At 52.0% G+C, this 18,119-nt stretch overlaps 1 protein-coding gene across 2 annotated transcripts in view; it reads left to right on the top strand.

Annotated features, from left to right (window-relative positions):
• Nucleotides 1-5,357: 5,357 nt before the first annotated feature.
• Nucleotides 5,358-18,119, top strand: part of CRMP1 (collapsin response mediator protein 1) — a 100,477-nt gene continuing 87,715 nt past the window's right edge. Inside the window, exon 1 of one of the 2 annotated variants that reach the window (XM_003800192.2) lies at nucleotides 5,358-5,834. In XM_003800192.2, coding sequence (XP_003800240.1) covers nucleotides 5,454-5,834 — 381 coding nt within the window. In that variant the 5' untranslated portion in view covers nucleotides 5,358-5,453. Of the gene's footprint in view, nucleotides 5,835-9,564; nucleotides 9,946-18,119 lie in introns of those variants that run through there. The other variant, XM_003800193.2, reaches the window with a different exon arrangement.

The raw sequence follows: 18,119 nt of genomic DNA, 5'->3' as shown, positions 1-18,119 counted from the left end.
ACCATCTGGTCTCCTCACTCCCTCCAGGTTGAGTCCTGGGCAGAAATCACATGAAGACTATAAAGAACAGACGTTGGTTTGGACGTGCACTTCCTCACTGGAGCCCAAATGCACAGTTATTCTATTCCACGCGGTTGCGTGAATCTAGAAGGACTCCTATATATCTGAATTAGTAACTCCAAGAGTCAGATTTTTGGCAGTCCCATTCTGCCCCTCCCACCAGTGAGACACATCCATTCACATAGGGGTGGTCCAGCGACAGGAGCAGACCTCTCCCATTTGAATGCTCCGCAGCAGAATCCTCCTGGGGCCCTGGGGCAGTGAGCTGTCCCCTCTTTGCTGCCTGCAGTGAAACAGAGTGGTTAGTCCTTAGAGAGACTCATCTGATTCCTGGCCAGATATGAGTCAGGCTTGTGGGTTTTCAAAATTTGTAATGATTGCTTCATCTTGTGTAAAATATTCCATTTTCTCTTGTAATCAAGATGTATTTTTCTATGTTAGTTAAATGTATAATTTGTGTAATTTTGTACATCAAAATGTATGCTTTTTCACAATTAAAGGGTTTTTTCCCTTTTGAACGTTTAATTTATCAATGGTTTGTTACAAAATGTTATAGACCCTGACATAACACAAAAGGCGGTGAATCCAAGACTCCTTTGATTTTCGGTGAGAAATAAATTATTTTCTCAGTAGTTAAATCCACATTGCACAAATAATTGATTTCCTTTATGACCCATTATATACCTATATTCCTATTATGGCTTTGACAGATTACCATGAGTGGCTAAAAGCAACACACACTTGTTATCTTATATTCTGATGGTCAAAATTCCAAAATGGGCCTCATGTGGCTAAAGTCAAGGTGCTGGCAGGCAGAGTTCTTGTGGAGGTGGCTGTGTTCTCTGGCTCATGCCCCTCCCTCCATCTTCAAAGTGGCATCTTCAAATCTGTCTCTGATTCTGACCTGTGCATCTGTCCTCGGTGATTTCCTCCTCTGGTTCTGACACTTCTGCCTTTCTCACTTAAGAGGATACTTGTGAGGCTGTGGTATCTCAGGTCCATAATCCCAGTACTTTGGGAGGCCAAGGTGGGAGGCTAAATTGAGACCAGGAGTTTGAGATCTGCCTATAATAATAAAACATTCAGATGCGTATGCTATCACGACCTGTAGTCCTGGTTATCTGGGAAGCTGAGGCAGGAGGGAGGATCAAAGGCTGCAGTGAGCTATGATTGCACCACTGTGCTCCAGCCTGAGTGACAGAGAGAGACCTTGCCTCAAAACTAAAACAAAAATAAGAACGACACTTGGGGTTTCATTGGCTCCTCCAGATAATCTAGGCTCATTTCTTTATCTCAAGATCATTAGATTGAGCACACACATACCTGCATTGCCACGTGAGCTAGCACGTGCCCTGGGTCCAGGGATTGGAATGTGGATATCTTTGAGGGCCATTATTCTACCCTCCACAGTCCCATATGTGCTGAAAAAGCAGTCATTTTAGATTCCGATTGGCCTGGATTTGAACTGCATCTCTGTCAGTTGTTGGCCATACAACCTGAGGCAGCTCGTGTAACTTCCCTGAACCTCTCTTCTCCTCTCTAAGGAAAGCATGGGAATCCATTACTTGCCTTACAGATTTGCTAAATGTATTATACATCTGATGGTAAACTATGATTCCCTTTCCTTCATTTTTTGAAAACATTTTTTTAAAACTAATGCTTTTAAAAAATTATTTTTTCCTGCCTAAACAGAATCTGCACTAGACTTGAGCTGCCTCTCCTGTCCTCTTTGTGCCACCATTTGACACATCCCTTTCTGTTCTCTGAAACCAGCCTGGAAGGCTTCATGGTCTGATAGGATGAGCTCAAGGTTTGTCCTTCGCCAAAAGTCGTGGTGTAATTCAATTATGAGAACTCCTTCCCTGGAGGACTGGGAGCAGTTGGAGGACAGGGTGGGGGAGGTTACAGCTGTTTGCAGGGTAGAGGGACTTTGCTCAGGGTTCCCCAGCTTCCTCTATTGATTGGTCTTTGACAGACATTGCTCTGCTTGACCTCCCTGAAAGCTTGTGGGTGCACTTCCTAACTTACACTCTTGGGCTTCTTTCCTGCTTCCCTTTCTCTGCTATGCTTGGGTTACTGATCTTGACATGGAATGAAATGCTGTGGAAAGGACTCAGGCAAACCTGAATTGAAATCCCAGCTCCGTCACTTTCTGGTGGTTAACTTGGGCAATGGGCTTAAGGTCTGTCATCCTCAGCATTCCAGCCTGAAGAGGGAGGGGCATGGTCTGCCACAAGGGGCTGCTGGAATGAACAACATGCACAAAGCTCTGTATGCATGGTAGGCATTCCACAAGCAGCAGACCTCCTCCTTTGTAGGGGGAGAGAGGAGTGATACAAATTCTGTGACATGCAGTGGGTGCCCAAGTGTGTGTTGGATGGATGTTGTGTGATTAGTTGCTCAAGATTGCACAGAGTGCAGGATTCTAACTCAAACATCTATACTCTTCTGAATACCATGCACAGCAGGTCGCTGTATCTCTCCTCTCCCAGTGGGACTGCCTCAGTCAGGTTTCCTGGGAGAGAGGAGCATAGTAGTTAAGGCATCAGACTAACATGTTTAAATCTACCATGTTTAGAAGTCTCACGTGCCAGCTGTGACCCTGGGAAAGTTATTTATGTTTGTGAGCCTCAGATTCCTCATCTGCAAACTGAAGCTAACATAGTATCCCAATGTTTTCTCTGAGGCATAAAAGAGTTTCTATATGTTAAATGCCTACAATGGTCCCTAGCATGAATTGAACTTTCTGTAAGTAGAAACTATCAGTTTCCCATCTTGATTCTGCATAAAAACATCGCCTTCTCAATGCCTTCCTGAGACTACAACCCCTCATCTTGAGAATTGCTTAGCTCTTTCTGACAGTGGAAAAGGTTTTCTTAAAAAGTAGTAAGACCTCCATCATCACCAGCAGAGCCCAGGAGACTGCCTTCTCAAGACACTGGGAGTGACCTCCACCACCACCAGCAGAGCCCAGGAGACTGCCTTCTCAAGACACTGAGAGCAAGAAATAGGGGGACTGACCCCACAATTCTCACTCAGATTATTGGATTTTCTGATATTCCTATGCTTTAAGTCACTGAAAATTTGTGGAGCTTTAGAATAAGTTTCTTTTTGGTCTTCAACACAGAATTTCCTTGCCTATAATATGCTGGGGATAGTATTTCACAGGACAAATAGACATTTTCATAATTGAAAACACCTGCAACCTGGAGAGGAGTGTCTGGGACAGAAATATGCATAGGGTACAAAGAAGGGAGGGGCAACGGAGGGAGGATCTGGGATGTGAGTGGGCTGGGCAGGAGACAGTGGTTGCAGGGTGTGTGTGTGTGTGTGATACTTTCTGTTCTTACTGTGTTTAGCACTCTCTCCCCTATAAGAATACATGTTATAGGCAGGGACTTTATAAATATTCATGTGTCCCCCACACTAGTCTCGCTCAGAAGCACAGAGAAAGGACTCGCTAAGTGCCCAAGTGGATGAGCCCCAGGTCCAAGCCTGGCAGAGCGGCCGTGAGACAGAGCCACAAGGAGTGGCTTCTCCTTTCCCCTCCTGTTTCCTCATCTGCTAAGTGGGTAAATAACAGCATCTGCCCACTGCACAGACTGGCTTGTTCTAGGGCTGCAAGACAGTACACACAGGGAGATGTCAGCTGAGGCCCTGGATCCACTCACCCAGAAGTCCTCAGTCTGTGGGTCGCCAGAGTCTCAAAAAAGAAAATGCAAATCTAGTGGTCTGTCTGTCTGTGATTCCCTAGGCTTGGCAGGCCTGCTTGCCTGGGTGCTGAAGGACAGCTCCCAGCGTGGGGAGGAGATAGGTCGGGATGCTGTGCCAGGTACTTATGTTCCCGGCTGAGTCCCACCAGGTCCTGGACTCAGCTCGTCTGGACTCGTCTGTAGAGAGGACTGGCAGCTGGTGATTCTGCCTGTTCAGAAAGTACAGCTGGGACTACCAGGTCCTGGGGGCTCTTAGTCCCCTCTACTTGCTGATCATGGAGAAATAAGAACAAGTGTCTAGAGGAGGGGCATGGAGCTTGGCCTCAAAGAGGGCGGAGGAAAGCCTCATCAGAACAACCTCCAGGTCCCCATGCTGTCGCCCACGCCCTAGCCAGAGGAACCCTGGGCCCCTCCCCAATCTGCAAGCTGCAGGAGCAGCAAGGGTGAGCCCTACCCAGGACCGAGGGAGGTGCTCCTAGATGGAGACTGTTGGTGTGAGTGACTGCCAGGTGCGCGTGTGGTAATCTATCTCTTTGTGTGCCTTTCTCCGGAGTGTTTCTATTTAGGCTCCCAACTTCCCTTATTTCTGGGGTAGATTTGTGTGTGGGCGTGCTGTCGGGGGTTTCTGAGTGCACGTGTATGGAGTTATCTGGTGGGTTGCTTTTGGAACCCGCATGTGAAATTTTCTTTGTCATGCAGTGTTACCGGAGTGAGCATCGCGTGCATGTGTGAGTCACTGGTTCATGTGGAAGGGTGCATTTCTTTTGCGTGTCTGTGGGGGTGTGCTACTAGCTCGTCCCTGTTTTGCGGCTGGGCCGGCCTTCCTGGCTTTTAGCATCCCTGGGTATATCATATGAGCTCTTCGTGTCTCCTCCCTTCCAAAGAAGTTCAGCTTCCGGAGGGCAAGGACTTGGTCTATTTTGTTCACGACCCTGTCCCTGTCTACAACAGCGTCAGGAAATAGCGAGCGCTCGGTACACTAGTGTGGAGTGCATGAGTCGTGTGTCCAACGTGTGTGACTCTCAGTTGTGTGATTAGTCTCGGTGCGATGCGGTGTATGTGTGGGATTGTGTGACAATGAGAATTCTGGTGTGTAATGAACCCCGCATGTGTACAAGCGTATATGTGTATGTGTGTGCAAAATTGTCTATGGTCTGCGTATACGAGCCAGTATCTGGAGAAAGGGGTGTAATTGATGTACGGTTGTGCATCTCTCACGTGCTTGGTGTAATTGTCTGATGAGCGGGCATGAACCTGTGTGCCTTCCGAGTGTGTGTCCGTGAGTGTGCATGCACACAGCTCCCACCGCTCTCTCTCCTAGAGCCCTGCGCTCCTCCTGGGGGCGGGAAGTGGAGGTGCCGCGAGGGCACTGCGGTTCTGCCGCACGCCTTCGCGCTGCGGCTCCCGCACGTCACCATGCCTCCCCGCCCCATCGCTGTCCCCGCCTCCTAGTCCTTTGTAGCTGGCCATTGCGCTAACAGGCAGCCTCCCCGAGGCTCCGCCCGGGCCCCGCCCAGCCCCGCCCCCGCCCCCGCCCCGGCGCGCGCCCTGCCCCGCCTCTCCCCTCCCCTGGCCGCAGTCGCGCCGGGGCCGCCGCGGGCCCGTACCGAGGCGCGGAGTGCGGCGCACGGCGGTGGCGAGGGCCGCGGGCGGGAGGGCGGGAGGCCGGCTTGGACCGGGATGGCGGACCGGCGGCGCGCGTGGAACACGGAGGACGACCTGCCCGTGTACTTGGCGCGGCCCGGCAGCGCGGCGCAGACCCCGCGCCAGAAGTACGGCGGCATGTTCGCCGCGGTGGAGGGCGCCTACGAGAACAAGACCATTGACTTCGACGCGTACAGCGTGGGCCGCCGCGGCTCGGCGCGCACGCCACGCAGTGCTGGCCGGCCCGACGCGGTCGGCCTGCCGGGACCGGGCGGCAGCGAGGACACGGCTAGCGACGTGAGCGAACCCTCGGGCTCGGCAGTGAGCTCACCAGGCGAGCGCGACGAGCGGCCGCTGGCGCTGCACATCCGCTGCCCTGCGCCCCGCGACCTGCCACTCCGTCGGGACAATGGCCAGGTACCCTCGGGGCGCGCGCTGGCAGGACGTGGGGGGCGGGGCCCTCGAGGGCCCTGGGCGGGGACCGCCGGAGGGCAGTGCCCGGGTCCTGGTGTGTGGACGAGCCCCTCCCCCACTCCATCGTACCGGAGGTTCTGGGAGGTTGAGCCACTGGGTCAGGGTTGGCCGACAGTCCCTGAGACTCCGAAGGGACCTCTGAGGTCAGGTCTTGGCTCCTCTTTTGCAGGAAGGGAGAGCGAGGTTCTGAGAGGGAAAGTAAGTTGGCTAAAGCCTCATGGACCCTTAAAACGCTAAGGGACATCTGGGACAACCTAGGGCTCCTCATTCTGTTTTGTGAAAAGACCCAGAGCCCCGTTCCTATTCGTACGTTCAGCTATCCACTTACTTATCAGTAATCATATAGGGCACTTACTATATACGGGGCACGGGGGGGGGGCAGTCAGCGAGTAGCCTGGGGTCACACAGCTTCAAGGTGGAAGGAACCTTTTTCCTGAGGCTCCCCCCACCATGGTTTCCGGGGGAAGGATGTGGTTAAAGATTTAAATCGTCCGGCAGTTAGAACCGCTACCCCTACCCGAAGCCTGGACATCTCCAAGGGGGTACCCCTGCCGCAGCACATCACCACTGTGACCACTTCATAGAACAAGTTGGAGGTAAAGCTGGGATTTGAACTGGGGTCTCTGGCTTTCCAGACATAGGAGTCATTTTGCTCCTGAAAGAGGTGGTCATTAGGGAGAGGGAATGTCTTCTCCCCTGAGCTGGGAGTCTCCAAGGAACTAGGGGAAGATGAGTGGATAGACAGCTTAGCTTGTGGATAGATGAAGAGGGTCAAAGGCAAAGGAAACACCCGAGGGCAGGGCGGGGAGCTGTCGGCTTGGTCCTGAACTCTGTATCTGAGCTTGCCACCTGAGCTTGCTGGATGCCGGGCCCCAGGTGAGTGCTGAGTCTGCAGCTCTGCAACCCGGTTCCACCCTCTAAAAATCCCCCGAACTGAAGGACAGATTCACTGTAAGAATTAAATAAGTTAATGCTAGTAGGTAGTGAGCATTCAATAAATATTTGTTGGCTTTTATTTATTATTATCATTATAATTTTGATTAACCTCCCCCCCTCCCCCCCGTTAAAATGCTATAAGAGACAGCATGTGATCTGGAGTGAGGCCGAGCTTGATCCAGACAGAAATCTGTGAGGACTTCCTCGAGCACGAGGAGCTGGGCACCGGTAGTAGAAGTTGTAGATCTCTTAGGCCCGGTCCCATTGAGGGTGGCTCTTTCTGTGGCTGGGGAGCTGTCCGTGGTCCTGAACGCAGCGCCTCGGTTATGTGCCTACATCGCGGGCCTGCGTGGTGGAGACGGTAGTGAGGAAGGAGAGTCCAGTCGCCTTCCTCCACCCCTCTTTAGACCCTCCTGCCCACCCTCTTCCTTGGTGATCAGACTTCGCTTGGGAGCTAAACTCCTGAGCTGGATTGGATCGGGAGGCTTCAGGGCGCGGGCTGAGAAACTGGGGCCAGAACCAGGGAACCCCAGTTCTAGCCAAAGCACTTCGCCTCTGAAGCCTCAGCTTTTCCATCTGTGAGATGGCCGTCTTCTCCTAGCCTTCCTCAAGGCGCAGTGGAGAGTCGGAGAGTAATGAGCGCTTTGTGTTCGGCCCAGAACTGTTCCAAGTCCAGCTCCTGCTGGACCTGCAGTCGATGTCACCAAAGCCAGCATTAGCGCTGGGGTCAGCCTAGGCGGTCCCGCAGCCGCGCCTTGGCGCGTGGGGATACTGGTCGCCTCACTTCCCCCGCTCCTCTTCCCTTCGCCTTCCTCTCCCTCTGTGGTCCCCTTTGCCCTTTCTCCATGGCTTCTTGGGTATCGGAGAATGGGCTGGCAGTCTCCCTGGAGGGGGCGTTTTACTTTCTGCGGATCCAGAGGCCACGGAGCTCAGGTTACAGCGGGCTCGGGTTCCGGGGAAGGCCTCACGGCTCTACCGCTTTGCTACCAGTGCCCTGGCCCTTCCCCCGCCTACAGGGCTCCTTCCTGGGAGGTTGGAGGGGTTTCCGCAGCGCAGGCGCAACGTTTGCCGCTGCCAGAAGCTGAGCCGCGGCCGTGCTTTGTACTGGTGAAATCTGCTTGGGAGCAGCGATCTGTTTGGCCAGTCGCAGGCGGGTGCTCCTCCCCCGATATGCACGTGGTCTTGGCCCCATCTCAGGAGCTCTTTCTGCCCAGATCTCCAGACTGACCCCCGGGAGCACCCTGATGTATGGAACCTAGGACATAACTCTAAGGAAGGGAATGTGTGTGTGTGTGGGGAGTGGTCTCCACCTGCAATTTCCGGTCATTGACAAGGATTTAGGACCCAGCTTAGCGCCAGGGCTGAATGAATAAGTATAGGGGAATGACCTCCTAGACTGGGCGTGCTGGCGCCTGCCTTCCAGATGCTGCTCTGCCGCAGTGAAGGAGTTCATACCTGGGATACATCACTTTACCTCTGTAAGCCTCATTTTTTCATCTGTAAAATGGGGAAATGATAGCCCAGTGTTCCTGGAATATTATAAGCTACTGCTCCAGAGCCCACAACTCCACCTTCGTTTTAAGGCCTCCCCCCGCCCCCACAACTAGGGGACTGGCCTCTGCTATGGTGGAGGTCAGGGCTCTAGGCCACAGCTGGACTCTGGGAGGGGTTTTTCCATGCCTAGTCCACCCTTCCTCTGGCTGGCAGTCTGAAAGTAGAAAAAATGGGTCATTTTATAGGAGTTGTGGGTGTGGCTTTCACGGTCAGAAACGGAGCAGAGAAGCTAATGCCTGGTGACCTGGGGAGCCTGTCCAGTGCTGAGGGGTCCTGCTGGGGCTCCCTACTTTCCTCCCTTTCCCATCTTTCCCCCTCTCCTGTTATGCAAGCTTCCTGCCCAGCCCTCTCTAGGGCAACATCTGAATCATGGGCCCTCGGGCTGGGTCCACTCCGCTGGGAAGCAGAAGTGTCTTCTTTCTCCTTCCGACCTCTCACCCATCCCCAGAGGCTGTGGAAACATTGGTGCCAATGATCTGCCCTTCAAGCACTTGCTGTCCAGTAGGCAAGTCTGTAGGGTGACCTGGGGGGCCCAATGCCAGGCTTCCATGTGGGGAGGGAGTGGCTGCCCAGAGTAGAGCAAGTCTGCTGTTGATCTGTCTTCTGTCCCTGCTGCTTCCCTCCCCTGGCAAGGAGGCTCCTCTTTAGACACGCTCAGGGAAGGCCCGTGGATAGGAGTGGAATGGTGGCAGGGTGAGGCTTTATGAAGGAGAAAGCATTGGAGATGGGTCTGGAAGAATGAGTAACCTTTTGTCTGGAGTAGGCTATTCAGGGAGCGCTTATAGCGTGAATAAAGGCTTGGAGTCGAAATGGACGAGAGCTTGGTCCATTCAGGGAGAGGCTGGGGGGTGGACAAGCTGTGGAACGGGAGCCAGGGGGGGAGCGCCACTGGGCGCATCCTAGAGGGCCGAGAAAGCTCTTGGCCGCTTAAGCAGCCCTGGGCAGACGGCCCATGCGCCTTAGCCCTGCGCAGATGTTCCGGGAGGCGCCCAGATGCGGTGCCGCACACCTGTGGCGCTGCCTGCGGGCTATGCCTGCGCATCCGAAGCGGGTCCAGGCCTTTGGAAAGAACCAGCCGACCCACGTCTCCCCAACGCGAGAGCGCGACTGTGCCCAGCCGAGGGCGCGCGCGGGGCGGGGGTCGGCGGGCTGGGCGGTGCGGGCGGGGGCGGGGTGGGATCGCAAGGGAAGCGCTTCCTGGTTCGAGTCAAAAGGGGCGAATCCGGCTCCGCTCCGCGCCGCCGGGAGGAGCTGTGTGTCTGCAGCCCCCTCCTCCCGCCCTCGCCTCTCCCTCCTTCTCCCGCCCTCCTCGGCGAGCCGGGCGGTGCTGGCAGCCGGAGCGGCGGCGGCGGCGGGCGGGCCAAGCAGCTGGGGCAGCCACGCGTGGGCAGCCGCGGGCGCCGAGCTTCCGACTCTCACCAGCCCTCCCGGGCCTTTGTCACCACGCCCGCGGGGAGTGGACGCCGAGAGAGAGTCAGACAGCCCCGCTGGTCCACCGGCCGGGCCGAGGGCGCCAGAGGGGGCCATGTCTTACCAGGGTAAGAAGAGCATTCCACACATCACGGTAAGCGGCCCCTGCCCTGGTCCCCGCCCCACTGGCCTTCTTTGTGGGCTGGGGGTGGTTGCTGTCTGGGTCCAGATCCGCTGGGTGACCGCGGGTGCGGCCCCCAGGGCTTCCTGCGTCGCCGCGGGTGGGGCGGGGCTGGTCTCGGCTTTTCGGTCCTCCTCCCCCCAGCCTCTGGGGACAATGGTGGGGGAGCCCGGCATGGAGGGGCGGGGCTGGAGCCTGGAGTCCCTCTCCCCGCGGGCTTGTAGCCCCCTCCCCCCACGGGATGTGCTGGAGGATGGCGTGGACTCTGAGGATGCCGAGCTGAACAAAAGAGGGAGGGGCACGGGGGTCCGAACCCCCTCCTTCGCCACTGCGCCTGCCGGGGGAGGGTGAGCTGAGCTTCCCGCGCGCGGTCCGGGCTCAGTCCTCCGCTTGCACTATGCAGCCTGGACCTTCCCCGCCAAAGGAAGGAAAAAAGACCAAGCACCACTCTCCAGGCCCGCCCATGCTGATGGAGTGCAAGTCCGGACCCAGGGACAACGCCATGATGGAAGCTCGGCTTCCTCCCTCACCGCAGCTAAAAATAACCTTATGGGGCCACACTGGCGGCTGCGACCCCTCAAGGGTTAACAGTGTCGCTGTTGGGCTGCTGAAGGATGAGGATGGTGGCTGAGGCTGAGCAGTAAGGCTGTGTCCTGGGTGTGGCCGGAAACAAAGGAACCCTGGTCTTTACTTTGTCTGGGAGGTGGGGAGTTGAGAACATACAGGACTAGCTCCCCCACCCTGAGCCTTGCCTGGTATCACGTGGAGCCAGAGCATTCCAGAAGGATACAAACCTCAGGTCTGTGGGCCTAGGGTGCGGTGCCATGAGGCAGGCTTCTGGGCACCCAAAATTCTTCATGGAGACTCCTGAGGTTCCAGGGAGGACTGGAGAGGCAACCTCCTCCTCATGTTTGCAGAACTCAGGCTCAGGGACAGCCCTGGGTACCTACCAGAGGGCAGCCTGAGGTAGGGTGCAGGGGCTGGCATTTTCCATTGTCCTGCCCAGTGGCCTGCCGGCTGGTTTGCAGTTCTTGCCTTACTGAATCCTGATAACACTCCTTGGAAGGAGGCATTCTCTATGTGAAGCTCTGAGGGTGACATATGGTCCAGGAGCTCAGGTGAGGACTGCCCTGCATTTGCCCAAGTCTGGGTTGAGTCTTGATTTAGAAAATCACACCCAAGCCAGCTTCAGCTCTTGCCAGCAGCCTCTACGGAGTTCTCATCCAGAGGTGTGAACCCTGAGAGTCTGGACCACCTCTCTGCTCTCCCTAAGTTCTGTCTTCTGGGACACAGAGGTGTAGGTGGCCAATTGGTAAACACCATTGTTGGCAAAGAATCAATGAAAGACCTATGGTTGCCCCATGGTGGGCAGTGTGGGAAGAAATAGGGCCATGTTAGTCTGAACAGATCCCTGCTTTGAGACCTCTAGCTTTGCCCCCCAAGGGAACTGAGGCCAGTGATGGGTGTGGTCTCTGCCTCTCTCAGGACCTGAGTCATCAGGGTGGCATCTTAATAAGATGGTCTTTGAGGCAGGTCTGGGGGACGGTGCCCTGGGAGTTGGATAGTCTCAGTCTGCTGAGCCTGAGTAATTACTCTGCCTTCTGGCCTTGACCCTTTGGGGTCCAGTTTGAATCTCAGTGCCCTGATAACCAAAGTGGGCTGCTTCGTAGGACTCCTGAACATCCTAGAAGACTGTGGCCAAGTGTCCAGTGTGCACTAGGCGCGGAGTAAGGGCTCCTGAACGGCTGGCTGATCTGGCTGCTTCAGTTCTTCATGAAGCAATTAGTCTACTTGTGGGTAAAGGAAAATCGAAGGGATTGTTCTTGTAGCCTCAGAGGTGGTTACAATAAGCATGAGGAGGAGAGTTTCTGAAAATGATGCTTATCTACTGTGAAAGAGGCTCTTGAGGGATTTGTGTTCATTTGGCACACAACACCCATCCCAGCCAGGAAGATTTTCAGTTTAAAGGAAAAAGCAACAAAGCAGAAAGGTTAGCTTGTCTGGGGCTTCTTTGTAGGACTCTGCATCTTCCTGATGACCTTTTACTAATAATGCATCTGTTGTGACAGGTACCAAACCCAAATAGGTGGATATTGTGGCTTTGCAAACTGTGCCTTCACCTAGTCCAAAGCAGTTTTTTGATATGTTGTTGCTAATGGCCAGCCCCCACAATAGGAAGGATGTGGGTGGGCTTGTCCTTGTTCCTTGTTCTCCCAGAGCTCAGCCAAGACTGACACTTTCAGCTCGGCGCCTATAGCTCTACCAGCTAAGGTGCCAGCCACGTACACCTAAGGTGGCGGGTTTGAATCCCCAGCCTGGACCCACCAAACAACAATGACGGCTGCAACCAAAAAATAGCCGGGCGTTGTGGCGGGTGCCTGTAGTCCTAGCTACTTGGGAGGCGGAGGCAGGAGACTCGCTTGAGCCCAGGAGTTGGAGGTTGCTGTGAGCTGTAATGCCACGGCACTCTACCCAGGGGGACAGCTTGAGGCTCTGTCTCAAAAAAAAAAAAAGACTGACACTTTCGCTGAAATGGCAATAAAGCGCAGCAAGAATCATAAGGGAAGTCCAGGGGCTAGAGGAGACCCCAGCAAGGACACTAAGACTAGACCTCGGGATGGAGCTGAGGGGACAGGGAGGAAGGTGGGGTTCTTTCCGTGGGCTGTTGAGGCCCAGAGGCAAAGGAGTTGGCATGTTGGAGAAATTGAAGGAAGGTCAGTATGGTGCATGCTCACCCTCTGCTTCCGAGGGCAGTGTCTGTGTGCAGATAGAGCAAATCCTGCAGATGGTTAAGATGTTTTTGACAGCCATGGTGTTTGTAGCCTGTGGAGAGACCTGGAAGTTTGAAAAAAATCAAGGGCCAGACATGGTGACTTCTGCTTGTTATCTTAGCATTTTGGGAGGCTTGAGCTGAAGAGATTGAGACTAGCCTGAAGAAGAGCAAGATGCCTGACTCTACAGAGAATTTTAATATTAGGAAAGTGTGGTGGTGTGCACCTGTAGTCCCAGCTGCTTGGGAGGCTGAGATAGGAGGAGCCTTTGAGCTGTTTGTGATGATGCCACTGCACTGTAGCCTGGATGGCAGGGTGAGATCCTGACCAAAAATAAAAAGAAAGCAAAGGGATCAAGAAGTGGTTCATGGGAAGAAGCACAGGGGTAGCAGGCACAATTCTCAGCTGCAGCCCCAGGTCCCCACCTGCTGAATGTTGGGTCACTCTGTGCCCCTCTGAGCCTCAGCTGTCCCTCTGCTTAATAGGGACAAAGGTCCCTGCTTTGCCAATGATTTCAGAGACAGAGACAGGAGAAGTAGGGTGGGGAAGGGAGCCTGGCAGGGTGGACAGAGGCGGGGAGGCCAGCTGAACTAGATGTTTTACCTAAGTTGATTGTGGCAGCAATGTCTTTCCCTCTTCTCTCCATCTCAACCCTTTCCTTGAGATTCAAGAGTCGCCTGATAGAGAAGGAAGAGGAAAAGCAGAAACACTTAGCTTCTGTTTCCTCAAGGCTTGTTTAAAATATTTATAAAGCTCTCTTTCATGTGTGTGTGTTTTAATCTTCATGAATGGCACCACTGGGGATTAACTTAGCTGAAGCTACTGCTTGTGCCCACTGCAGCGGCTAAGTGAGTAGGACATCCTGGGCGTGGCTCTGAGCAGACAAAGGCACATGGCTTCATGGCACTGCAGAAGAAGCTCATGGCTCTGAATAGAGCCACCAAAGGGGGAGGTCTGTCTAGTTGTCGGGGAATATCAAGAGTGTCCACCACAATGGTTATATAAATTATGATTATTAAAAGTAAGACTTCATGAATATTGATCCTGTGTGTTTGCTCTAGTCCTGTCATCCAAGGTGATTACCATTACCTCTCAGTTCTCAGAACAGAGCTGTGAGGAAGGCAGCCTAGACACATCTCCCTGTTAACCAAAGATGAAACAGAGTTAGTGGCTTGTAAATGATCTTGTACTGGCCTGTGGAAGATAGAGAGCTCAGATTCAAAGGAGGAAGGTAGATGGCTGGTCTTCCTGTTAGGAAAACCAGTGTGTGTGTGTGTTTGAGTGCATGTGTTTAATCAAAGAGTAAAGCTAATCAGAGAATAAAGATTAAATGAAGATACCAGGCTGAATTAGTTACTCTAATATGCAAATATGCAAGGCCTGCTATACTTCTCCCCAAAAGTGGAATTCACTTTATCTACAGATATTCAGTTTATTCCCTGCCTTTTTGTACAAATGATTTGAGATGCCTACAGTGATTTGTTATGCATGCAGTGAAGTCAGATGGAAGTCCGACCCCAGGACTGAGGACCGAGGGAGGACAGAGGACAAACCTGGGAATGATGATAAGACTGGAGTGGCTGCAGCTGGACATCTGACAGTGATGCTGGGCTTCTGTCCTCTGAGGCAGAGAAGCAGACAGCCTCAATGATATCAAGGCCATGATTAGAGAGGATGAAGTGGGCCATATTCTTAGGGAAAAAATTATTTTGCTTAATTTTGAATTCTTAAAAAAAAATCAGATAGTGCCATAACTATGAACTTGGCTAAGACTGAATACACAGAACACACACACACATATGCACACATGACGATCCCTGAACTCAGTGATCTTGCCACCTAAGTGACAAAGCACATATGCCTGAGACAACTGAAGAAAGGCTACAGGGTAAACTGTGGAGCAGAGCACAGGTCAGAGGAATTCAGGGAATATAGGACTCATCATCAGCAGAAGCAGTGAGCTTGGGAAGATGACCCAAGCTCGGAGAGAAGGGAAGAGCATGCAAGATGGGTGGGATAGCAAGGAGGGTCCTGGGCTGGGGAAAGAGTTTGGTGAAAAGAGAGTGTCAAGTATCACACTCAGCTTTAAATCAGAGGGCAAGGAATGGGAAATAAATTTGAGTGGGTAGGGCTGTGGAGGGAGGATTCTACAAGGCTTTGAAAGTTAGGCAGGATGCATTCAAAGTGGTGGAAATGATGTGAGTTCTAAATGTGGCTCAGATACTAATGGGTTGTTTGATCAAGTCACTTCTCCTCCCTGGCCCTCAGATTCCTTTTCTTCACAGTGAAGGAGTTGGATTAGATAATTCAGTTCCAAGTTACAGGACACATGACTTTCTTCTGTGGGCAACGGGACGGTACTTGAGCTAGGAGGATGGTGTGAAGAATGTGGATTCTGATGTCAGACTGTCTGGGTTTGAAGCCTGCCTGTGTTACTTAACAAGCCCTGTGATTTGGGCAAGTCACCTACTCGTTCTATTTCTCTTCTCTACAAATTTACATTCGTAAAATGAGAATAATAATGTTTCATATTTTTTTTCTCTTGAGCATTAAATTAATATATGTAGGATGCTTGGAATAATGTCTGCATATAGTAAGTGCAGTGTGGGTGAGCTGCTGTGATTATTATGGGGGATGGTGTGAAGTCAGTGTTACCTTGTAGCACATAACCTCCAGGTCTCAACAACATGCACTTAGTTTTTGTGAATAGCACATGAGAGCTGTGGGTGGCCAGTAACTTTGCCCTTGGCTCCAGGTGAGCCATGTACAGTGGACCTGCTCCATGCTCCATGTGCGTCCTTACTTTGAGACCTAGGCTAAAGGAGCAGAAATGCACAAGAGATTGGCAGCAACCTGACTTTTCTTTAAGAACTTTTGACCAACTATGCCATATTTCATATCTGCCCTGTGTAGTGGTCAAAACAAGTCATAATCAAAGCAAACCTGAGGTCAGTGGGGTGCTCAAAGCCAGTCTTTCTGGAGGAGATATGGGGATTAAATATCAAAAGTTCTGACACATGAGAAATGCTGATAAACACCTGTGGAAGCTGATGATGAGGCGAGCAGGACCCAGCATTGGTTTTTAAGTTGAATGGAGTTGTGAACATGCTCAAAAGAGGTGTCTCATTGGGCAACTGGAAATAGATTGAAACAGGGGTGAAAGGCAACAGCTAGAGATAGAAGTTAGGGACCCATGTACAGAGGCATTGGTAGAATATAGGAAAATGCGAGATATTTCAGCAACTAGTGCTTCTCAGCCCGCATACTGTGAGCACAGTAGTGTACTGAAAAGATCCTCTGCAGATGTGCTGCTAAGTTTTCATCAGCATCTGAAGTTTGTTTCCTACAACCAAAGTTTACAAATTACTCTAGCAACATCTCTGAGGAGGATCCATGAGCTCTTACAAGTAGAACAGTGTTGGCTCAGCACCTGTAGCTCAGCGGCCAGGGTGCCAGCCACATACACTGGAGCTAGTGGCTTTGAACCCAGCCTAGTCCCACCAACAACAATGACAACCACAACCAAAAATAGCTGGGCGTTGTGTAGGGCACTTGTAGTCCAAGCTACTCAGGAGGCTGAGGCAAGAGAATCGCTTAAGCCCAGGAGCTTAGCTGTGACACCACAGCACTCTACCAAGGGTGATATAGTAAGACTCTGTCTCCCCAAAAAAAAAAAAAAAGTAGAGCAATGTTGAATAGAGCCTAATTTGCTGTGAAAAATTAAAAAAAAGGAAGTTTGTAGCCTGGAAAGGGACCATAAAAAGATTTTATCCTCTGAACATGTAAGAGAACAGTTGGGGCATGGACAGCGCCATGGTGCTGAAGAGCAAGTCTGGGGTTAGCAGCCTGTAGGTCCCATGAAAGAGACAGTGACACTGCTGTAGGATGGCGTGGTAATGGTGGCAGACTTACTTTGTGTTAATCTGGGCCTTTAATCCCTTCTGAAAAGTTTTATACTGTTTGAAGGTATGTCATGAACACAGTAGAGAACCATTGCTCTAGAAAGATGTAATGACCAAATCGTAATCTTGCCCAGAGAAAAGACAACTGTAAATTGATGTTGGTGGCTTCAGTGGGGTCTGAGATGCTTCATAGAGAAGCTGGTCTAGAAAATAAGAGCAAGAAGCTAAAAGGAGGAAATATCTGGACATATGAGGTTGAAGCTCCACACTCCGTCCCTGGGGCTTGCCCTGGGTCTTGCCCCAGGCATCTAGAACATTCTCCTGGACCAGGCTCACCCTCTCTGGCCCTCTTTCTGCCTTTGCAGCAGCTATGCCCATTCTCTGTGGAGGCCCCTTCCTTCTGGGGCTGGGAACTGCGAGCACTTTGCTCTCTCATGTCCATCTGCTCCACTTGGCCATGAATACCTGGGGAACTGGGACAATGTCTGACTCTCCTCAGCATCTCAGGGGCATTCTGGCACACTAGTGATTCATAGCAGGGGCTCCATACTGCATGAGTGAGCAGACGAAGCCCAGGTTGTGAACTGTGATTCTCTGCTGAATGAGGTTTTAGCCACAACTGCATTTAGTCTTCCGTAACAAATACCCTATCTGTGCATTTAGCATTAAGGCAGCTGCCATCCAAAAGGAGATAAAGGTAGCGTGAAGGATTTTGGATTGCAAAGGAAAAGGAGGGTGCCTCTACAGTGGGGAGAGGGCAGATCTGGTTTCATAATGGGGGCGTCACTGCATTCCACACTGAAGAGAAGCGCTTATGGCAGGAGCCCTTGCGTCTGCAGTACAAGCTGCGTCTTCCCTTCTCCTTGGGGCATTGCCTGAATAATGAGCTGGTGCCAGGACTTGGGAGTCCATTCCATAGGAAGTCTCATTAGATCTGATGCAAAATGGTATAGAGCACACAGGTGGCTGTTTGAGGAAACTTTGTACCTGTCCCCAAATTGTGTTGCCACACACTTTTTATCATACCATATTCCTAGACCTTGAGGGCTTGCACCCTAATAAAATGTCTGTAAATATCTGATTTCCATAAACCCAAAATTGAAAGGAATGTTTTGCATTATGTAAAACTTCTCTGTGCATTTGAGGAGGCAGGAAAGAATGTCTGTCCATTGCTTGCCCCCGTCTCCATCCTTCTTCTCTCTAGGGCAGGAGGAGTTCCAGGTACTCCTCCTTGCGTCCCTCTGATGGCTGGATCACTTCACATGCCAGCTTCCTTTACTTTCAGATAGTTCTGCTATTGCAAAGCTCTTTATATGGAGTGAGAATCTGCTTCCTATTCAACTTTTGCCCTAAAAATCTTCCCAAGTTCCCTAGAGTCATCCCTAGAGTCACTGGGGATCGTTTTCTGTGTTACCCAGGACCTCCTTCCCTAGAGTCACTGGGGATCGTTTTCTGTGTTACCCAGGACCTCCTT

This window comes from Otolemur garnettii, unplaced genomic scaffold, assembly GCF_000181295.1.
Source record: "Otolemur garnettii isolate 467f Iridium unplaced genomic scaffold, OtoGar3 scaffold00171, whole genome shotgun sequence".
Taxonomy (NCBI): Eukaryota; Metazoa; Chordata; class Mammalia; order Primates; family Galagidae; genus Otolemur; species Otolemur garnettii.
This window is presented reverse-complemented; position numbering and strand designations above follow the sequence as displayed.